This window comes from Argiope bruennichi, chromosome 9 (genome assembly GCF_947563725.1).
Source record: "Argiope bruennichi chromosome 9, qqArgBrue1.1, whole genome shotgun sequence".
Lineage (NCBI taxonomy): Eukaryota > Metazoa > Arthropoda > Arachnida > Araneae > Araneidae > Argiope > Argiope bruennichi.
The window spans coordinates 59764182-59788625 of NC_079159.1; the positions used below are offsets into that span (position 1 = coordinate 59764182).

A 24444-nucleotide genomic window follows, 5' to 3' on the forward strand; every position below is an offset into this window, starting at 1 on the left:
TTATACTTTATTTTCCTGGTTGATCCTTATTCTATTGTGTTTGATTGTTGGAATTTGATTAGTTTAATAAATATGGTTGAAAATAATTTTACAAAAGATATTTTTTAATGTAAATTTAAAATAAAACTACCCTAATTTATAGGAAAATAACATCTAAAAGATATTAAGTTATTAAGAATTAATCAAGTGAATTATAAATGAAGTTATATTTAGACCAAAAGGTTATCATATTTCAGTGTATTTTATTCCTTTGGGTCATTTTCTTTTCTCGGGAAGTTTCAAAAATCATCAATCTATAAATATCAATCGTAACATAAGCATTTCCTTCTCTTTTAACAATATTGTACTTTGGGGGGGGATAGCACATTTGAAAGCAAAAAAGGTATTAAAAAAATAATCGCTGGAAATATTAATCTTTACTTGTTTGTATTAAAAATTTTATTTCTGGTAATACTCACCTTTTAAATACTTACAAATTAAATTATTCAAAAATAAGAAAAGTAGATTTTAAAAGTTTACATTACTTACCATTTTTTAAAGTTTACTTTTTTCTTTCGTCATCAAACAGATATTTCCTTGTTCCAAAAATAAAACCTCATATTAAAAGTATATTTACAGAATGCGCAGACGATTAAAAATGTACAGTTAAAGAAATAAGTAGTGGTACTCGAATGCAATGGAGCCGAGAATTAAAAATCGTGTATAAAAAAAACAAGACAATTTTATACACTTATAATAATAAAAAAATATTATCTTGCATATATTAAAAACAATAATCACGAAACAGGTTTCAGATTTTATTCAATAAAAACTAAGACGTCACAGATTATCACAAAAATATGAATGTAAAAATGAACTATGAGCTAGGCTTGGGTTTAGCTTTCTGCAGTGCTCGTTTCCAAATTTGTTTGCGAGCAGGGAAATTAGCTTTATGTTTGTCCACATCTTCCCAGATCTCTTGCTGATCCTCTTCAGGTATGGAGCGCCTGTATTGTTTCATGAGGTCATAGTTATCCAACACTTGCATGGGTTGAATTTTTGTGCGCAGAATTCTTCTACGTTTCCAATGGAGTTCTCCCAAAGGTTCAATGCCTTTTAGGTTCCTTTGTTCCCATTTGGCAAACCAAGGGGGAGGATTCAGCTTTACCTATAAGGTAAACATTTCAGTAAAAATAAATAAAAACTGGACTACAAAATTGTTTATGGCTCCATTTGTACAGCTGTTTGAATGCAAGTTAACAGAACAGAAACAAAACAAAAAGAGCGAGATAGATACAATTTAGTACACAGACTTAGCATCTTAAGTGCAATAAGAAATCAATTTTGTTAAACGATTGTCAGTTTGTTGGTGCGCACTTATACTTGCATATAAATACAATAACTCAAAAATGAAATTTGGTATGCTAACTTGTACAATCGTAAAACTGTGTCAATTTTTGATTTCAATCATTTGGAGAGACAGCATGTAAAAAGATTTTCTAGTACTTGCGTATTAATTGCATTCCAGCAATTAATCACCAAAAAAATACTTGTAAAATATAATACGATAACAGGCTCTTCCATAACTATTATTTGCCAATGATATATGATTAATATTACACAATACCACACACAAATCTGCAGAACTCTGAAAATAAAAATTTGAGCATTTATGACGTTCTCAGATTTGACCAAATTCCACAATTTTATGTAGAAGTAGGGAGGGGACAATATAGATTTAGACGGTATGCAAAAAAATTTTGAAGACCCTTCTCCTATTAGCTAATTTTGTAAACTACACAGAATTAAACACAACCTTTCAACAATGGAAGAAACTTTCAAAATAAAACAATGAAAATGGTTTGAGGTTTAGGATAATATAATATATTGTTAAAAATTAAGCAAAATAAATTTTAAAAATTAATAAAATTTTAAAAATTTAGAATAAATCTGCACAATAATCAAATAAATATCATTAAAATGAAATTTTAAAATTATGAAACAATATAAAAATCATTTTTTGTGCAATATCATGGAAAATCTTCTAAAATCCCAACTTAATTTTTAATTAATTCAACTTTTGAAAAAAAAATCGATATGAGATGCACATTTCCAACTTTCAAGATATATTTGTGTAGAATTTGATAACTGTCAAATGATTTTGCTTGTAGAACACCACCAACACAAGCCACATTCATTTTTATGAATAGAGGCTTTTGTCCACAAATTAGATATTACAAAAAGAGTCTGGGTGAAAAAGAGCATGTGACATCTTTTGCAACCGATAATTAAAGAATTTCTAATGTAAAAAATAAATTCACAGGAAACTTTTTTAAAAAAAACAAAGATAACTTTTATGTTATCTAATAATTTAATCAAAGTTTTCAATTACCATCCTCTGTAAACCTATAAAACATTTTAAAATTCTGGAGACAGAAAATATCTTTTTTAAATATGCCCTCTAATTATATGATTTTTGTTTGTATTTTTAAAAATTTTATTTTACATATGCATTGAATTTAATGATGTCTTTAATTATGTGTATGATCCTTGCAATGCAGTTGCTTAAATTATATAAACAATCTGAAAACTTTGTTTTAATATATTAAAATAAAAGAAACACACATTTCGAAGAAATATATTTGTTTAATGATAGCTTTCTTAAAAAAATAGTTTTTACCAATTTAACATAAAACTTTTCTGCTTTTTCATGCAAAGAATGGTCGAATCTTCTCTATTTGGCACATGTTGCACTGCAATTTTTATTTAATATTAAAATAACAGAAAAGTATTGTAGCATTATAAATATTGCATTACTTTCTCCATAAGATGCATTTTCAACTTTTCATTATAATCATATATATTTAAAAAATATAACATTTCCCCTCTTTTGTTTTGTTTTGTTTATTATAATGATGATTCCCATCAAATATACATGTAAAATATGAATATACAAAATTTTCTAATGTTCAACAAACAAGAAATATAATAATTTTGAAAGAACACAGTTCTATCATATATTAGTAGTTAAATGTATCGATATTTGAAGAGGAATATATTACATACAGAAATGAAGAATTATTCAGTAATTATGCAATTCATAAGAAGTTAAAAATTGAAGATTTAATTCTCCATATTTGAATTAAAAAAAACACTCTTTAAATATGCTGCACATAAAGATATGATTTGCAAATTTTATCAAAAATATTTTATGAGAATCTGTTAAAGAATCCTATCAAATGAAATCAAATGAAATATTTGTTTACCCATAATTTAAATATCTAATTAAACATGAACAGTATCTACCTCAGGATGCTTGTCACAATGAAGCTTGCTATTTTATATCTTTATATTGAAGAACAATCCTACTTAAAATAATAATCAAGTGTTATACAGTCCGCTCAGAAGAGGGAATTACAAACATTTGGATATAGAAAGATTGGGATTCAGCAATTCCTAAGTGTGTGTGGGAGGGTTATCTGAATTTGCTTAGGAATTCAGCTTTCAGCAAAACAGCCACTCTGTAGTCTCTTGCCAGAAAGGAAAGTTACAAAAAAAGATATTGAAATCAAAAAGGGTGGTGGGGGTTGTAAAGGAGATTAAGGAACATTTTTTCCATCAAATTAGTTAATGAGTCCCTTAATAGCCATAACATAAAAATATCACAAGCATATTCATTTTCTTAAACTTTTATGGAAACCATTACAGAGCTTATGTATTATTGTTTTCTCTAACAGAGATACTTCTGTATTGCAGATGATGTGAATTAAATAAACCTCCAAATGCATAAAATTTTTGCAACTGCAACATGACTGTAATATAAATTGCTAAAAGAACTTACTTTTTGAACTCTTTGAAAAATTTTCGTACATTACCTTGATAGGATTGAGGCGTACTGGTTCTCCTTCGATAATGAATTCAGGTTCCATATCAAATGGAAATGTGCTGTATTCAGGAGGGGCATCACGTAAATAGTATAAATGCTCATCTAATCTCTTTTCTAATCGAAGTACTTCAATAGAAAGGATTGTGGGATTGTACATATCATACATTATTTCCACACCTAAGAGAAAATTTTTTTTCCTTAATTAATTATTTTTTAATTACTTTTTCTACAGTAGTTAATGTAAAATAAATCAATTTTTAAAAATCAGTAAAAAGAAGAATATAAATTTTAAATAAAGGTTCTATTTTAACTTCATATATATATATATATACGAAAAATGTCTCCTTTCAGCACAAACTTTTATAGCTAAAACAAAAATTAGGAAAAATTATACTCTTCAATAAAACATTTGAATACTATTTAAACTGAATGCAGATAACAGGTAAGTGACATCTGCTCAGATAATTTAAAAGGATTATGTAATACAAATTACATATTTAAAAATAACAAGATAACAGTTTAGAAATAAAAATAATTAGTCATTCATGCCTTGTTTATCCACAATATTTCTCAAAGTGAATGTAGCTCTCAATCCTGTATATGTTCTTCCTATGCATATTCCTACAAAACGATTCTGCTTTCCCGGAGCATAAGGATCGGAAGCAGTCACAGCAAGAACAGAACCTGCAAATATAGAAAAAATTGTGATAAGCTCATTCTAAATGGATAATAATAAAAGATTAGTTATACTTAAATTTAAAAATGAAGTTATTTCACTAACCCATAAACATCCAGCACCCTCATTTGAGGACAATTAACATTTTACTTCCAAGGTTAAAGTTTTTTTGTTTTGTTTTACTCAATAAATTTTAAAAAATTCACAAAGTATATACTGCCCACTAGCCAGATCCAGCAGTCATTTGGGAATTTTTTTATCTTTCCCCTTTTATAAGTTTATTTTTTCCTTTGAATTGAACAGAAAGTGCTCCGAGAAAACTTGCCCAATCACTAGATTGAGCTCAACTCAACTACTGATTACCTGCTCACAGTTGACTGAATTCGGTACTGTCCCTTGGCTTTTTATAATTCCCATGAAATGGCAAGGAAGTGTCTAGAAAAATATTGCCAAAATTCTGGATCCTTCATTTTTGTTGCCAAGGCCAAGGGTGACAGATCTGATATAAATTCAGTATCCACTAAATCTATCTATAAAACTCTCTTCCTTAACTTACTGAACAAATTTGCAACAATATTTATCTACGATTTTCCTCACCTTTAAGCTTTAATCTTATGCAAATACAGATAAATACATTTTTCAGTCATAAGTTGAAACTGCACAATTTGGATTTGAAAACATGGTCTGAAACTGAATTCAGTGTCATTACTTTTAAATAAAAATGTCTTATAGATAAGGAAATGATTATAGTATTTCTATTTTGCTCTGAGGTTATTAACTGGCACTAAGACTATTAATTATCTGAGGCCATTAATTTCTTCCATTTATTTCACTTTTTAACCTAATTTTGCTTTAATATTCTCAAAAGGAAAACAGTTTCAATAAAATATAAATTATTTATTATACTTTCTTAATTTTTTTTCTAAATCAATTTTCTTTAATTCAAAATCAAGTAAATTCCTTTCAATAGAGGAACAAAAAATAATCTTGAAGTAACATTTTACTCTAATCATCCAGCACTAATTGAGAATGGAATGAACTGTTTTCTGTTGCTCCATAATTTCTTAAACTTTCTTTTAATAATTTCTTCTTTCTTTTAATGTAACTAAATTGAACAGACATTCATTTTTTTTTTATTTCAGATACATATACAATACTTAATGTGCCAATTTTGAATTTAAAAAAAAGTTTTTTTAAAGTCTTTTGGGAAATGCATTTTTTAGTATTTGAAAACGTATTATAGTTCATTTTTAAATTAACATGAAAATATGCTAATAAATTCTTTAACGCAGGAAGATGTATTGCATAATTATTTATAAAAAATAATATAGAAAATCTTGTAGAATTGTAATATCAAGTCAGAGAAAAAAATTCTTACATAAATAATTATAAGTATCTATATTTAATAGTTTAAACAATAATAAAATAAATTAAAGCAAGTATAAATATTTTTTTGCATAAATATATTAAAAATATTTTAACATTAGTAAAAAAAAAATAATAACTTTTACATATACTATTTAATGCATTTTGAAAGACTTAAATTTTGACAACTCTTTACATGATTAAAAGAAATTTTGAATGAAATTTTTTTATATTTTTATATAAATATAATCATAAAAGAAAACTTCCAAAAAAATAAAATTCAGATTTTTCATATGAAAAAATATTTTAAAAAATTTAAAAAGTACAATTTGGAATCAAACAGATATCAATAACAAAATTTTGAAATAAAATAAAAGAGAATAATAGATCATTTATTGTTTATTATCATTAAGACAATAATCACTTAACCCTCTTACCAACATAAAATTCAGGAATATCTATAACAGTTCTGCGCTTTAACATGTCTTCTCTCTCTAGCTTTTCTCTAACTTTATTACGAAATTCAAATTTAGGATCAGGAAGAAATTCTGGGTAAATAAATCTAGAAGAAAAATAAATAAATAAATAAATAATAATAATAAAACATCTATAATTTATATTTTAAGCATAATACGTATTAAAAGTAATTATATATATAATTAATCAGCACTGTATATATATATATATATTATATATCATATCAAAGAAGTAGTCAATAAGACATTTAAATTAACTATGAAGATATGGCATGAAAATAAAAATTTGATGCGTTTCTATTAGTAGACCGCTCAATACAAAAACCTATCCAAATCCTAAAAAAATAACTCTAACTATTAAATCTTAACAATGAATACTGATGCTGTCAGAATAGAACTAATATTTTATTCATATATATATATTTTCTTTTTTAAATAAGCTTTGTGATTTAGTTTGCAGGAAGTAATTTTATTAACTGTATAGTATAAAATTGGGACATAAATTATAATTTATTATTCAGTTTATGAATAAAGAAATGATTATTAGATGTAGTTGTCAATAGTTTTTAAAATGCAGGTATTTATTTAAATCCTTGATAAAGATTTAGGTGATTATCTCATTATCATTTAACTGTGTGGAAAACACCAAAATATTTAATGAGCAAGTTGATTATTTATCAAAAAAATATTATTTCTTGGATAGTAATTTAAATAAGTCATCATCTTTTATATAATATATTGAAATATTACAGGACTATTTTTATTTATAAGGAAAAGAATATTTAATTTTGTGAAACTACAAAGAGTCAACAATTTTTTCTTATTTTGGTTTCAATAAATTTAAATGATAACTCCCATTATTATATTTAAAATTTAAATCTAATCTGAGTTTGCAAATAAAACCAAAAATGTAAAAGAAAAACAAATGATTTCAATTTATATGAAATAATGATAGTGTTTCTTATAATCATATTATGAACTGCCCAGAATTTTAATTTCAGGAAGGAAAAGTCACTGCTTCAAGAAATAGATTGTAATAAATAAAAAAAAAATCATATTAATATTAAAAACTGAAATATGTGCAATAAAATAAAATAGGACAGGAATAATTACAGGGTAGGAGCAAATATTCTCAGTCTTGAAACAATTAAAATTTCTTTGTAATTATAATTTATAGGAGAGAATTTTATTAATTACACTGTGGTGACACTTTATAAGCCAGATAACAGCTACGAGACATGAGAAATTTCTTTTGTCTTGTGGTCATGTTACTCGGCTACAAACCCAAAGGTTGCGAGTTTGATCCTCGCCTATCGCCAATTGCAACAACACCACAGGCATAAAAAGAACCAGATAAAAGTTTTAAAAAATAATTCATGGAAATCAGAATAAACATTTCAATATATTATTAACTATCTAAATTTTTCAGTTGTTTCTTGCAACATTAAAGATAATTTGGTATTATTCACCTGTATTCTGCTAACTGGGAAAGTGGCTTATCAACATATTCTTTATCTTCAGATTCTTTTCTAACTGCAGCAGTAGCCTGTTGAGACAGTAAACGCTGACCTAGAACTAAAAATAATTCATAAATAATAAATTTTTTCATAAATTGCAAAAAAGTTTTATAAATAATATATTATTACAATTTTAAATCAACATGTTCTTATTTTTAAATGGGAATTATATCTATAAAAATGCAGGAGCTGCAGTATAAATAATTAACAAGAGACATAAAAGCTAGAAAACTTCTATTATCAGAAAATTATACTGATATATAATTCAAATAAGAAGTAGAACAATAGTTATAAGGAATTTTTATTACTCCAAATTATAATAGATCCCTTCAGAGAAATTCTATTCTGCTTACAGCATTACTCAAGAAATAAGAAAACTTTGGACTTTATCATAAATTACAACTACGGTAGTGTGTTATTCTCATTCTAAAACATTATTTTCGATCACAAAGTATAGTAGTCTCTCTTCATGATATACATTCATTTTAAAAGTAAATAGTCTATTGGGTGAAGTATATTATAACATATTTTTCAAATTAATGATGTGATAATACTTACAGTTACCGATACCAAGGTATCGCTTATTTGTTAATGAAATTATATTTCTAAATACCGACATGCTTAAAAATATTAATGTTTATTTACAATTGCAAGAATTTTGAAGCTGAGTTGAGTAGTTTACGGCTTTGGTACCGAATGAAAAAAAGTTTTTATGTACCTCAAATTACAATCTGTTAAGATCTGTTATTTAAAAAAAAGGAAAAGAATGAAAAACAAATTATATCTGTGTAACATGTATGATTTCAAATGAAATTTGAAGTCATTACGACAGTTACTTACTCACCTGTGTGTGTGTGTGGGGGGGGAGGTGAAAAGCTAGCTTATTTCAAATAAACTATATTTGTAACTGCTCATTTGTTATTGTTATTGCTAATATCTGTCAAAGTCCAATTTTCTTAAGTTCAGGGAGAGTAAGGGTATTTCTCAAAGAATGATCATTTAAATTACCGGAAGTACCTATACCGAATGTGTGTTGCATTTTGAAAGTTGTTTCACGTTGTAGTAGTTTAATCATGTATATAGATGACTCTTGATTCAGTGGTCGGTCGCTTAATAATTTTCTGTAATATATTGTAAAAGTTGCAAACCCCACTGTGTTCTTTGAAATAAGTTTTAAATATGACATCTGAAATAGACGATAAATTAGGGGGAGATGTAATTGGTTTAACTAATAAGGAAGCAATAAAAAAATTACGATTAGCTATTGAAGAAGAAGTCTCAAAACTTCAGGTACTTCACCTTTTATGTAACATCAACTAAAAATTAAAAATGTAAACTCAAGAATAACTTATTAATAAAATGTAATGAATGAAATAAAATGTAATTCTTCAATTTCGGAAAGTATATACTGCATACATTTTAAGTTGTATGTAGTTATTAATTTGAGAATATGTATATGAATTCTTGTGAATTATCATTTATAGTATTCACACTTTCTTTATGTTTCTGTAATTTAAATCTACTTATTCCCTTTTTTGTTACTTTAAAATTTTAAAAAAGTATTGCTATGTGTGGGAAATATCTGTAAAAATGATATGATAAGTGATAATATATAATTATTTATGATTGAGTCGATAAAACAATGTAAATTACTTCATCCATTTTACAAGAATTTTTAGTTACCTTTGATTGCATCATTTGTAAGGCATTCAACAGTTCCAAATTTTTTGGTGATGTTTGATGCTGTTAAACTAAATTTTTCAAATGATAATTCACTATTAATTCATCAATCTATGTTTTATATTTTGTTGTAAAGTTATAATTCTGTAAATATATCTTTCTCACAATAAAACGCTTTATTATAGAATGAAATTTAATAATTTTTCCCTCTTTTGTATAAGCAGAATATGCTCATTTGAATAATTTTTTGGGATATTAATTGATCAGTTTAAAATTATTTAAAAACATTTAATGATTAAATTTGAATTTCAGTTTGATGTTGGAATTGATTGGAAGGAGCCACTTTAAATTACAGTTATTTCTTTAAAATTAATCAGACTACATTATTAACTAAAAGGAGAATATGATGTGAGGCAATTTTAATCAGGCACAGTTGTGAAATGAATGTTATCCAAAAAATTTTATTATTATTATTTTTTTTGTAATGATATAGAAGCTTTCAATTTAGGAGCAATCTATTTTGATTTTCATTTATAAATGTTTTCTTGGGAGGGAATATAGGGAAGTTCACAATTTTAAATAAATAAAAATTTCTTTAAAAATCATTATATTGTCAATTATTTTGGCTAATAATTTGTAACCTTTAAAAGAATTTTTTAATAAAAATGTTAGCTTTTAAATTTTGTGGTGTATATATATATTAATCATAAAGTAATGGTTTTGATTACTACATTTTTCTAATTAGAAGTAAAATTTTCAATTTATTCATTCTCAGAATCAAATATATTAAAAAATGCTTTTTGTCACTTAACTGATTAGAAATATCCAAAATTTAATTGTATATCTAAATAAAAATTATACAATAATACTAATTATGCAATAATTCTAAAATATCAAGTATTAAAGATTACTATTGGATACATTAACAAACTGCTGAATGATTCATACATTTTTACTGCTTTTTGCATTGACAACCTATTTCTACTGTAATTGTTAATTGTAAGAAGAAATTTTTAGAATTGTATAAATTCTCTGCATATTATATACTTTCATCTAGTTGAGATGGAATAATCTATATTTGCTACCAATATATTTAATTAAATATTTATAACTTTTAAAGGTCTTTATCCAAATTGGACAAGAACATATTTAAAATTATATACATATAATTTCTTTAATGTCTATAAATTTTAATATTCTTGCGAAGCAACTTAAAAAAGGGTTTTTTAGATAGATTCCTAATTGAAACCCAAAACCATCATTCATTCAAAATTTTATATATATATAACGTTTTTCCCCATCTGAACAAGATAACTAGAATAATTTTGTTTGGATTTTAACTGACTTGGCATATGTTGTAAGAAATGTAAAAATCTTGGATAAGTTCGTAGTCCAAAGAGGATGAAAATTTTCATTTCATTATTTCTTTAATATTGAAGATAGAAAAATAAACAGAATAGAGCTGGCATTTCTTCAAAGTTAGGGTCTAAAAAGTAATTTTCAATCTCCTAATTTTGACTATTTCTAACATTAAAAATTTATGTTAAGTTTTGAAAAAAAAAAAAAAAATGAAATAAAACTTTTACTTTTCATTTATTTCCATAGTTTGAAACTGTTTAATGGCAACATTATATAAAAATGCTTTGTTAATTTCCAGAAACTATAAATTCATCCTTTTTATTATCAAACATTATTTACAATTAATTGAAAGAATAATATCTGCAAACGATAGTTAATTTCTTCAAATAGGTTTAAAATGCATAGATTAGCTTTTAGTTCTAGCCAACTGATACAAATTTTTGGAAATTTCTAGAAACTTTGCAGTTTATATACTATAATCTTTATTACAAACCTAGATTTGTGTATTATTTCGCATAATATTTGTATTTTGATATTATTTATATTACAATAAATACTGGATTTTTTATAGGAATGTAAGCATTACCTGTGTTTGCTTTAATATGTAATATTTTATTTTTACTTTATCGTATAAATTGTGTAGAGTAGATATCATTGTCGTCAAAAAATTCGAACTGAAGATTTTGGTTAAATTCTTTGTTTTGAATGCTCCTGAGTCTGAAAAACATATTTTTGGTGGTATGGCTTTTTATCAATCAGTTTGTCTGTGACAAAGGTAACTCAAAAAAGGGGAAAAAAAATGAAATTTCATACATGGTTTTTTTTTTCACCAAATTTTAAGATTTCTATCAAATGATAAGCAAAATCAGTTGAAAGGAAGTCTGGTTGTCTTTTTGCTTGAGCACAAATGGATTCAGTAATTACAAAATGCAGATATCTATCTAAATAAAATTTGGTACACAGGTTTAGTATCTAAAATAGCGATTCTTATTAAATTGTGAACCGAATCTGTTAACTGTTTGACTAACTTTCAGTTCATATATTCTCATGCATGTAAACGCGATAATTTATAAACACAATGACTTAAATAAATGAAATTCATTATGTAGTTTGTCCCTATAGTTGTAGTTTTGCGTCAAATTTTGGTGTGAATCAGTCTGTACCAAAATGCTCATAACACATATTCTCAAAATAGATTCAGTAAAAAGGCTAGATTCATGCCAAAGATCTGTATTTTGTAACTAAAACCAGATCTGTATTTGTCGACTTATCAAAGGTCTAAAATATTATGCGGAAGGCAGGAAAAAATTATTTTAACAGTATGCGAGAATGTTTTGGGAAAGCCATTTTCATTTTCTGTGTGAAGATTGAAAAAAATCAGAAAATCGTAAGTTCGATGAAAAGGAATCTACCTTTCCCTTTCAGCTTGCCTGACAGGAATTATTTTTTTTATTTTTATTATGCATGAAGAAATTATATTTGGTTTATTCAGTGTATTTCAATTTACTAACTTAAGATTTTGTTACTGATAAATTAAGTATTTCTGAATAAAAATAAATTTATGAGTTCTAATGTGTATTACTAATTAGCATTTTAAATAGAAAATGTAAAATTTATTAATATGTTGTATTATATGTTTTAAAAATGATTCTGGACTTTTTCTTTTTATCATTAGGTGAAATTTGTCATATATGTGAAAATGTATTCATACCTGGGTACTTTTCTGTTAGCCGGGCGCAAGCAAAAGTTATTGTTCACAATTGGCGACATTTGCGCCCAGCTAGCAGAAAAGTACCCATATCCCTTTTAAACATTATGGTTTAAATTGAAAAAAGATTTTAATAGGCTAATTTTTTTAAAAAATTGTTTGCCTATGTAAAATATATACAAATATAAGGATTGTGCTAGTATTATCTGTCTATATTATGGAGGTAAAAATCATGTTTCATAAATTTAATTTAGAATAAGTACTTAAAATATTAATCATTGTTTTAAGATTTTTTTCTTTCTGATTCTTTAAAGCAGTCTTCCAGTTCTCCTCGTATCCCATACTGGGTAAGAGATGCATTTTATCACCGAAGTTACTATGCCATTTTTGCATGGACTAGTATTGTGGCAATGTCAGTGGAAATTTTTCTACTTTTAATATATCAAATATATGGTGACCATAAGTAAGTTCTATGTTTTTTAAATATCTGATTAATTATTAAAAAGAATTAGTTTTCAATTTTTGGCCATCTTTTAATTCCACTATACATAAAGAGGCTGGGCTTATTTACTCTTCCCGGACACTAGTCTAACTTTTAAAATCTGACTGAATATTTTTAAGATTTTATTTCTAATGAAATGGGGAATAACAAAAGTGGGAAAAAATATCAAATTTAGGGCTTTTTTAAATTGTGTATTATATACATAATAATAACAAATATATATACAAATGTACACATCTATCTCTTACATTACTACTCTATTGTGTAAGATGACTTGGTGCCTTCACCATCTTGTCAGCCACCTAGTTAACATCTGTGAATAAGCTGAGTATAATACATTTTGCAAAAATGTGATGAACTTCATCTTATCTTGTTTTGTATATAAAGAAAGAATAGATGTGTGTGAATGATAAATTATTTTCAAGCTGAATTCAATTGTTGAATTCTAATGGCTAATTTGTTCGATTTGGAGGTTTAGGCCTTTTCAACTAGAATAAATTTATTCAGTATTTTGATTGGAATTGTGATTAATTGAAGATGGTCTTCTCATATTTAAATTTTAATAAAAATTTAATTTTAACAATTTTTATATAACCTTTGTTTTGCATTTAGTTTAATAGTATAAATGATTGGCATATAAACAGTTACAATGCACTTTTATTTTCCTTACAGAATTTACAGGAAAAAAAACTTTTTCTAATAAAACATTTTTGTTATTGCCATTTTTAGTTTTCGAGTCAAATCTATTACAGCAGAGATTTTTTTCTTGGTGCTCTTTCTTATTTTTAATGTTGTGATTGCTGCATGGGACAGTCGACTAAGACACACAGAGATGCATTTTAAAGTAAAATCTGCACTTAAATTACTGGAAGGTCAGTATTTATTATTTCTTTTTTCTTGTAAATTTTGCATTTTTTTTCTTTTTTTCATATTAGTTTATTTATATTTGAACATTTTATCCTATTCACTTTTAAAGTACTATCAAACCAGAGCTTTTATTAAATGAAATTTAATAAGAACAGTTTTAAATTATTTAATTGAATTTGCTCATTATTCCAATTTTTAATGATCTTCTCATGTTTAAATATTTTAAAAGTAAATACATTTTTAGTAATGCCAGTTTTTATGAGAAATTCATTGTTGTTAAAACAGTTTTTAAAATATGTAATTTATTATAAATAAAATTTTGACTTTTCATAGAATAGTAAGGTTATATAAATGCACAAAATTTCAGAAAACAATTTTTTGTCAATTTAAATAACATTTTTTTCATTCATTTTGCACTGGAATTTCATCACATGATAACTGATTGATAAACAGATGCTTTACACAAATTTATTGAAGGTTCAAATGAAATCTGATGTAGCATTCTGTTAAAATTTTGTTTTAAATTATCAGTTTGGCTCATAAGTACTTATTGTGATATTAAAGTTTTAAATGTCTTTTGAAAATTTGATTGTCATGTGTTACTATACTGATAAACATTCTGATTACCATTTATTTTGCTATTATCCTTTACTGTTAAATTTTCTTCCAATTACTGTTATGAAGTATTTTACTTTAAGTCAAGAAATGTCTTTTTATATATTCATATAAATATGTCTTTATCCTTTTTAAATTAAAAAAATTCTTTTCAGAAAATGAAAATTTTGTTGTAAAAAATGACCAGCAGTACAGCTTGCATACTCCACAGTCACCTTGCATTTCTCAACAATGGACATATCGTGATGGTCAGTTGCTCAACTTGCCTTGCTCACTTCTAGTTGATGGGGATGTCATTCTGATGCGCCCAGGACATGTTGCTCCAGGATATTGTATGCTATACAATAAGGTTAAATATTTTTTTTAGGACGAATTCTTTCATATACTCTAATAAAAATATGACTTCATGAAAGTCAAAATTTAGTAGACTTTCTAATAATCACTCAATTTACCCACAATCTCAATGTAATATTGAAGTCATAAATTTATATCTAAAATTTAGGCATGTAAGATTAAAAAAGGAAGGAGAAGAAATTTGTAATAATATGTTAGTGAAGAGGAAGTGGAGGCTTGAATGAACTAGCAACAATTTTGCAAATAGGTATTGATCTCCAGAATTATGTCATCACACTAAGAAAAATGTGTAACTTTTTTGTGATGATATGTTTGCAATTTTAAAATATCATCTTAATTTGTTTTCCTAAATATAAATTTTCATATATGTACTGTGACAATCCTAAGTAAGCTGGAGAAGAGTTCTCGTTAAATCATAGATTTTTTTTTTCATGGCTAAACAAAGGATTAATTTTTTTTGACAACTTTCAAAAGTTCCATGTTAAAACCCTAACCAGTACTCAAATCACACATTTCTAATAGCTGTGAGAAGAGGGCCTTGGGACAGCATTCAGAAATTTTGTATTTCACGAAGGCAGATTTTATCAAAATTTATGTCTACAAGCATTTATTTTAACCATTGGGCTGTTAAAGTTACAAAAATTTCACCCTTAAAAATATGGGAAAGCCAAAACCATGTATTAAAAAAATAAAGTGAAATTTTGGTTCATTTGGTTTCAGAATAATTGACTTTAGGAAAGACAAATTGAATTTATTATATATCTGTTCTTTAATTTTAACTAATCTGTACAACTTTTAATGTTATTATTGTGGCTATTAATACAAAAAACAAAACCAACAAACTTCATATACTGTAATTTTAATGGAAGGTATCACAATAGATGAACTGACCAACTCTAAAGACATATATTGAATATAGGTTATTTATTTCAGGTAATCAGAAAAATCACTTGGTTTAATGAAATCATGTTGCTACTTAATAATAGAGTTTTTAATATAGTAGATAGGAAATTGAAATCTGCATTTGGAATATTAAAGTAAATGTTGATGATATATTTAAAAAAAATGAAAAGTTTTGATTGTTTCCAAAGTTGTATCTTTTTATAGCCACTGTAATTTTTTTTTATTTATTTATTGGCAACCATCCTTTAGTAAGTGAAACTATTGTTGTAGTTTTGCAGTAATATCTGATTTTAGTTTCTTTAAATTTAAATCAGTATTTTTCCTTGTTTACAGAATGTTTCCCCTCTCCCCGAATTCTAATATCGTTTTATCTGCTTCCTGAATTTATTTAGAAATTTCAATTATGCTTAGAATAAAATTTTAAATTCATATTTATTTATTTATTTATTTATTTTTTGTTAATTTAAATGTTTATTAGAGAAAGGATTGAGCAGTGAAATATTTCATATTGGTAAATTATGTTTGATAATCCATTCAAAAATAAATTCTGCAAATATGTATTAATTTTTAAAAAATTTTTTCTTCTTTAGTTGGAAGAGTAATATGCTTGACAGAGATAACTATAAAATGCTATGATTTTTAGCTTACATATATCTTCAATAATGAGAACTTTGTATTAAAAATATTTTTTTAGATCAAAAGATTTACAGAATAATTTAAAAAGTTACTGGATTTTTCCATTCTATCCACTAAAAGTAATTTTTCTTTTTCACTTTTTAGGATAAAGGTCCACATGAATACTTAAAGCGTGAGCAAGTATTTGCACCTTTGGATGAAGATCTGACTGAAAATATTACTAGTCCACGTTTGAGGAAGCCTGCTTGTGCCACTAAATTCATTATGAAAGAAACTCCTCTTATTCGTGGAATCAGGTATTAAACTGAGAGGTGTTAATTTCAATAACCATATCAATTTGTATTATTCTTATTAATTTTTTTATTGAATTTGTAAATCATGATATAATTCTAATATATTTATGACTTTGAAAATCTAGCTTGGCAATGGAAAATGCATTAAAGAAACCTATCACTGTTATCAGAAAAGAATATCATGCTGTTGTTTTTTATTACATTGAAAGAATTGCTTTACTTGCAGTGCTAGTAAGTAATTAAATATATATACATGATTTTCAAGCTATTGTTTAGTTTTATGAGTAACTTTTGATGCAAGATATATTACGTAACATGGTTTTCTTAATAGTAATGATAGGGAAAAAAAAGTATTTGTTAATAAATTATCTCTGAATTTTTGTCCTTGTAAATCTAATATAAAATTTACAAGAAATTGTCTATAAATGTAGAATTATATTTTATTTCAGTATTTTAAGAAAACGATTTTTTTTTTTTTTCTGTTTCAGATTATTGTTTTATGTAGAAAAGTTCATATTTGTATTGGTTTTCTTCTTCTTTTTATATTTAGAAAATGTGCTCTGTTCAAAGATTCAGTATTTTTCTCTTGATTTTATACACATTTTAATATTGCTCATTCTCCATATTTCATTCTTTTTATTAGTTCTGGTTCAGTTAAAAATGTAATATATTTATTTAATTAAATGCTTAATTTTTACCATTCTGTAATCTTTTTGAAAAACCGTTATTAAATCAGATTCCTTATTTCAAATATTTTAAATGCATTAAATCCTAGTTTTAAATTTCATGAAATATTTGAAATTAGAAATTTAATTTAATCATTTTATTTGAATTAACCTGAATGTTCTATATGTCAAGTTCTCTGAAAAAATGCATACAAAGTTATTTTGTTATTTCTTATTAGAATGAGCATTTAAAGTTATTTCTTTCTTTATCAAAATGTTGAAGAATGGTAATTTTCTGTTAGTCAGAATAATTTCTTGTTCCTGAGTCATAACAAAGTGCTTGCCAAATAATTTTAAATAAGATTTCAATATAAATGTTAGTTTTCTTTCCATAAAATTATGATTGTTTAATATTATATTTTTGTTTTAGTTGAATGTTTATGACTGTTTTTATAAATACTGCTTAGAAAAATTTGGATTAATATGAAATTTGAAAAAATTCAGAATAATATTTAATGTTTTGTTTGTTATTGTAATTTTTATAAATATTCTTTCTTCCTATAAAAGTCTTGCATATGTCAATAATAAAATCCTAGATGTAACTTCAAGAATATCAGATTTTTGTTTAAATGAAATCAGGCATCAGACTGAAATATATATTTAAAATACATTAATTTATTTATAGATTTTTAACTAAACTTTTATATTCTTTACTTTGTCAGCTCATCATCTTATGCATTGGAAGCATCCGTGCCGTGTACTTTAATGTTAATAATGAAGAATGGGCAGAACATTTACTTCTGCGTCCTGTACTCGTAACTTTGCCTTTGATTCCTATAACTTTGCCGATCTGCTGGATTTTACTCAATGCTGTTGGGAATTCATATCTTCTGGCCATCATCAATTGCAAGCAGTGCTTAGTATGTGGCATATAGTCATGTTTTGATGTCTAATTCTATTCCAATATAAAATATCTGCTTAAATTTGGATAAATTTAAATTATCTTTTGCAATGCATTTTTTGAATTTTATATTTAGTTTCAATTTCTGCTTATGCTGAACTTCAGCCTTTTGTTAAACTTTCCTTGTGGAACAAAAACCAAAGAATTTTTATTTTTAATTTCATATAAAATTTCAGGTAACTAATAAATTCATACTTGAAAGAATTGGCAGACAAAGTTGATTGTGAAAAATTATTTTTAACAATCAAATTTGATTTGAAATTTAGTAGAATTATATATAAACCAGAAAAATTCTTTAAGTGTAATTTTGAGTCAAAGTAGTTTCAAATGAAACGCTCTTTTAATTTTCCTTTTTTCTTTTCTTTCTTGCAATATGCTTCAATACTTATTATACCACATTCTTACTGTTACTTTAAAATGTTTTCACAGAAACCTATTGATCCTTTCGATGAAATGGAAGAACTGCCTCCTACAATTCTGGAAAAATATGTAAATTGGTCTGACTTAAAATGTCTTTGCTGCTCTTTATTGTTGGGGCGTGATGGTTACCTGTGGAGATCAGCCAATCTTTTACAAGTGTTGGGGAGTGTGACTGTAAGGGCTGTTTCATATTACATTTATTCATCTGTTATATATATATATATATATATATTGATAAATTGGATCCTTTGAAGACTAATGTCTTCTAATTGCAAGATATTTCAGTTTAAAATTTAGGCCTGAAACGATTGTTTAATTTTTATATAATTAAAAAACTTTTCCTGTAATTTTTTTTTTTTTAATTTCACATCGTAATAACATTTTGATTTTGTCTGAGGTATAGACTAATTTCATGATTCTGTGTATTGGGGGGGAGGGTAATTTTTTTATGTGAATATATTAGTTCTCATATATTAGGCAATTAGTTTTCAAAGTGCCCACTCACAGATTTTAAAACTGCATTTAAATATCTTTATAAATAAGATCTTCAAAGCACAAACATTGGTTATATCTTTTATAAAATTATCATGGATGTTTAAAATAAATTTCACATGAAATTTCTTGTTTATTTTTGTATAGTATAATTTATTTTATAAAAAATAGAAGAGATAAGAATTTTAAGTGGGAATTCTAAATTTTTTTTTGAAGTCACAATATTTATTAAAAGATTAAGATGATATTGTGGGAAAGAGGTGAGAAATTCACATTCTTCAGTTCTGTACTAATAGCTATGCAAGGAAAGGGCAATATTTTTGTTATCTTGAATAACCTTGCTTTTATTTAATTCCATCTTTTAAATTCAGATTTGATGCAAAAATTAATACACCTCATTTGGCAGGGAAAAAAAAAATCTTTTCTATTTTTTTATATAATTGGTTCATTTATTAAGCCCTTATCAATATTTTGTTTGGATGGTCTGCTTTTAGTTTAACTATTGAAAAATTATAAAAATGGATTGAAATTTCCTGCTTTAAAGTATTATAGTAGTTAAAGTAGTATAGTATTGTAGTGCTTTAAAGTATTTTCTGCAGGACGATAATTACAATAAAATGAATTCATATTTTTATGAACCATCTTAAAAATAATCCAGCTGTAGATTCATTATAAAAACATATAAATGAAATATTTATAGGCAAAAGTGAACATTTAGCTAAATTCATATTGTTGGTTTGTCAAAACATTTAACAGGATTTAGAATAGCATCACTTAATTTGATAACTTATAACTACATCTGTGTCTTGTCTAATCAGTCTGAAATTAGTGTTATTGTATATAATCTGAGTATTTAAAATAATTAACAAAACAAAGAATCAGACCTCTATTACAAATACTGGATCAATATTGCCAATTTTTATTTCATATGAAATCTTGTGTCTCCACTATATGCCATCTATGCTGTTCCCTATCACCCTCCATTTTTAAGAGATATTTCATAACAAACTTTCATATAGTGTCCAACCTCAATAAATGAACACGTTTCACTTGCAAATTATTTTTGTTGTTTTTGTAACATAACTAATCAACCAGAATATTCTGTGTTTAAAGTGCAAATGTAATTTAAAGTTGCCTTCTTTTGTTGTGTTAAAATGTAATTTGTTTGTTAAATGTAATTATGTTAAAATTAATTTTTAGGTTAACATGACTAAATTACCATTAATATGTTGAGCAAACAACTGGTTGCCAAAAACAACTATTGTTTCAGATAGTTTTGTGAAATTCTGAACTTTTATTTGATTGTAAATTCTTAACTTCTGTTTTAATTCACTCAATATTTTCATTCCTCTTCCTAGGCATTGTGCTGTGTGGATAAAAAGGGAATATTGTCATGGCCTAATCCAACTCCTGAGAAAGTGTTTTTTCTTAAATCTCCTAAAAGCAAGTCCAATTCTGAAACTAGTACTCATACTTGTGCAGATTCAGAAGAAACTAATTTAGAAGTTGGTGACTCTTGTTCCTCTGAAGAAATACTGGAAAATAAAAAATTAACTAAATTGCACAAAAGGCTTGATGTCAAAGATCATAGTAAGTATAATTTTTTAAAATTAACCTTCAGTTATTTTGAATATGTATTTTTAATATGCTTGTTTTGTTACTCATAGCAAAACTATAAAGCAGTTAGAATCAGGAATCAATTGAATTTCTGAAGGTTTTTCTTCATATATTAGAAATGATTTTAAAAAAAAGTTTCTCTAAAACTTGATTCATATGTTGTGCAAAATTGTCATAAGGTTAAAAAATATAGAATATGAGCAGATAAGCCTTGAAATGCAATTACTTCTGTACAAATACTCTTCATTTGCTTATACTGATTTTTTAATTGAGTTTAAAGAACTTTATTGAATAATTAAATAGGTACAAAGTAATAGTTAATACAAAAGAGAAATTTTGTTGTAATTAAAATGAGTAACTTCTTTATGTGAAAAATGGTATGGAAAAAAAGTATTTATAAAAATTGCTGAGATATCCATTTGTAAGTCACCAGTGACCCAAAACTGTGATAAATGGGAATCTTTTTCTGCCTGGATTTTTAATATTTTCTCATTTGGTTTATTCCAGCATCATTGCGAGTTAACTTTCGGTTTTAATATTTACATTAATGAAGCTATTTAGGCTGAAAATATCTTAAGTATGATCAGTTATCATTGAAGGGACAATTGGCTATGTAATATTGATTGAAAAATAATGAAATGAAGCTTTGATAGAAACAAATTTCTCTTCCTAATGACTATTAATTGATAAGCACATTTATATATTGATTATGAATGTAAAAAATTGTAAAGTATTGGCTATTTAATTGTATTTTATCATTGTTTTAGTAAAATTCTATAGATATATTTATGTATAGTTGTGTTCATTTTTTAAATTGAAATTTGTTTTAAAAAAAAGTAGATTTTTATGTTATTTCATTCATTTGCTCTACTTTGCTAATCATAGTTAGTTATTTTATTAATGATATTTTGTTTGGTAAATTGTTATATAACCTTCCATTCATCTAAATGGGAAAAGCTCACCGAGTCTCAGTTTTAGTTATGTGTATAAATTATGTAGGGAATGTTTTATTCTAAAAATTCTAGTTGATAGAATTGAAGACATCGATTTTGTTTTATTAATAATATATTCTTTGACTTTTCAGTTTACCATCCAGGCAGTCAAGTAGAAGTATTAGATCTAACACATAATTTACATAGTCCATTTGGCATACAATTTGATGACCCAAATTGGAAATTTTATACTGATAACCTGAAACCCTTGGTAAGTATTTCATCATTTTCCCCAAATATACAGAATATTGATTTTTTGTTAGCTATCTATATACATAAAATGCAAACATATGTGGTACAGAAAATATTTACGTTACTTATTATTGAATAACAGCAATCAAATGTAAACAATGCATCATACAAACATTTCAGACTACTTCATTTTACAGCTGCACTTAATTCAACACTTCGCTTAATTAATTAATGAAACTGCAAAATTTTATTAGAATTTCTCAGATGCAGGCTTGCTGTTTCACTAAAAATTTCATTCAGTCAAAAGAAAAAATATGTAAAAGTCAAAATGCTAAAAAATAAGTTTCAAACAAAGTTGGTGTGCAAATATTGGCTTAACCATTGCCAGGTGGATAATTGCTATGATTTGCTTATGAAAACTGATGTTCCTATCTTCTAAAATTATTATTTTCTGAAAATGAATTTTGCATTATCTTGAAAAAAAAAAAAACACCTTTTTAATCGTATGAATTTCATGTCTATACAATTATCTTCTTTACTTTTAATATAGATTTATAAAAATTTACTATGGTTTTAATCTGAAACAATGTTATGAAATTGAAAACTCATCCATCAAAAAACTCAGTTGCATCCTTTTGCCTGTGTTAAAATTAAGATTGAAAAATTATCTTCTTAGAGGCAAATAGGATTTTCTCTTCCACTTTAATTTCACATTATCACTTTAGTAAATGCATTTTTTTTAAAAAATTTGCATGCTACATTTTTAATTTGTAGTAGATTGATTCAATTTAATACATGTATTTCAATAGTATCAAATAACATGTTTTAAAAATGTATTCTATACTATTTCACTGCCTAAAAATTCAATAATCTGAGTGAACAAGCTGGTTACCAAAGATGGCTAGTATATATATATATATATATATTTCTTTTTTGTATATATGCTAAATGCATTGTGATAATTGCATGGATTTTCACTTAAATACAGAAAAAACTATGCTTAAATGATTTGTCTAGTTTTAAGTGGATTAAAAAGTAATTCAAAGTTGGATATAGAGATTGATGCTAATTAGAAATGTAATCCCCAATTGGATAATTTCTGTGCCACAATATATTTCTGTAGACCTTGAAACAGGTAAAAGATTCTATACATTTACATTTACAATTGTTTGCTGAAAAATCATAAAGTAATTATTTAAAATATCACAAAGGTCATTTTTTTTTTCAATTACCAGAATAAGGCACTGTCCAGAGTGGGTGAATCTCATATGTGTCCCATATTTTAAAAAAGAATTAATGTATAAATGGTATTATGACAGATATCTATCCATCATATATATTTATAGTTTCATACTTTAATTACAATTTCTTTTTTAATTACCAGAGAGTAGATCATTTTTTTGGGATCATTGGATTATCTAAACTCATTTATACATCAACTTAAGATGAACATTTTGCTTTATAATATTTACTGACTGCAGGATTTGCTTAAATTTTTTTGGGGTTATGATCCAGGTTTATTTGATTGTTCTTGCAAACTTCTGTATGGTAAATTAATTGAATACAAGAAACTTATTAAGTATTATCTAGATTTTATTCCATGTACCAGTAATATGCACTTTCTTGTAGAAAAATCATAAATGTGATTGCTTTGTTTAATGAGGATTTCATAATATTTTGTGTTAGATTTCATTACAAATAATTTTAACTTGCATTTTAAAATAATAATAAGGGTAACAATAAGAAAACTGTTGATTGAGTGCTGGGTAATTCATATATATCATTTGACTGATATTTTTGAAAATAATGGCTCTTTTATTAAATATGAATAATTATATCTTCTAGAATAGAATGTTCTGTAAATAGCTGATATTTGTTATTTAATTTTTAATATCAGTTATGGATAAAAATAATATTTATTTTAGGGCTTAGGTATTCTGCTTAATACTTGCAATCCAAAAGCCCAAGAACACTATACAAAGTTTTCTGATCATATTGCTTGTGAATCCTTGTATAATGAATCAGCTGTTCCTGTTGTTAATAAAAGGTATCTTTGCTTCCATCTTGATTATAATCTATTGTGTAAAATGTCTATTTTAGCTCATTCATTGATTTTTCATGCATTGCATTTATTTTGAATTTCATTTCCATATATTTATGTTAAATTATTTTATAGAATTTAATTTATTCTGTAGTATATATAATTAGTGAATGAACTAATACAGAAATATCTGAAATAGAGTATTAATGTACACTTTTTCATTCTCTCATGTAAGAAATATGCAAATA

The 24444-nt window shown here is 25.6% G+C and overlaps 2 protein-coding genes across 5 annotated transcripts in view; one reads left to right on the top strand and one right to left on the bottom strand.

Moving 5' to 3' along the window:
- Window positions 1-783: 783 nt before the first annotated feature.
- LOC129984077 (39S ribosomal protein L19, mitochondrial-like) lies at window positions 784-8583 on the bottom strand. Its single transcript, XM_056093851.1, has 6 exons — window positions 8458-8583; window positions 7852-7957; window positions 6344-6468; window positions 4415-4549; window positions 3855-4042; window positions 784-1147 (listed from the first exon to the last, which is right to left on the bottom strand). Exons 1-6 carry the CDS (start codon window positions 8516-8518, stop codon window positions 857-859), a joined length of 906 nt encoding a protein of 301 aa, XP_055949826.1. The 5' UTR covers window positions 8519-8583; the 3' UTR covers window positions 784-856.
- A 217-nt stretch (window positions 8584-8800) lies between these two features.
- The window catches only part of LOC129984132 (transmembrane protein 94-like), a 37838-nt gene continuing 22194 nt past the window's right edge, over window positions 8801-24444 (top strand). The window contains exons 1-11 of one of the 4 annotated variants that reach the window (XM_056093925.1): window positions 8801-9189; window positions 12961-13109; window positions 13878-14020; window positions 14786-14979; window positions 16668-16819; window positions 16942-17047; window positions 18204-18401; window positions 18872-19036; window positions 20713-20944; window positions 22056-22174; window positions 24081-24202. In XM_056093925.1, the coding sequence (XP_055949900.1) occupies window positions 9079-9189; window positions 12961-13109; window positions 13878-14020; window positions 14786-14979; window positions 16668-16819; window positions 16942-17047; window positions 18204-18401; window positions 18872-19036; window positions 20713-20944; window positions 22056-22174; window positions 24081-24202 (1691 nt within the window). In that variant the 5' untranslated portion in view covers window positions 8801-9078. The remainder of the gene's footprint in view (window positions 9190-12960; window positions 13110-13877; window positions 14021-14785; window positions 14980-16667; window positions 16820-16941; window positions 17048-18203; window positions 18402-18871; window positions 19037-20712; window positions 20945-22055; window positions 22175-24080; window positions 24203-24444) is intronic. The other 3 variants (XM_056093926.1, XM_056093928.1, XM_056093927.1) reach the window with 3 other exon arrangements.

Coding starts and splice junctions, on each gene's coding strand:
- LOC129984077 (XM_056093851.1), bottom strand. CDS start 8,518: ATGTCGGTATTTAGAAATATAATTTCATTAACAAATAAGCGATACCTT. Junction 4,550..6,343: donor TATTCCTGAATTTTATGTTG/GTAAGAGGGTTA, acceptor CTATATTTGCAG/GTTCTGTTCTTGCTGTGACT. Junction 4,043..4,414: donor AAATATTGTGGATAAACAAG/GCATGAATGACT, acceptor ATTTTCTCTTAG/GTGTGGAAATAATGTATGAT.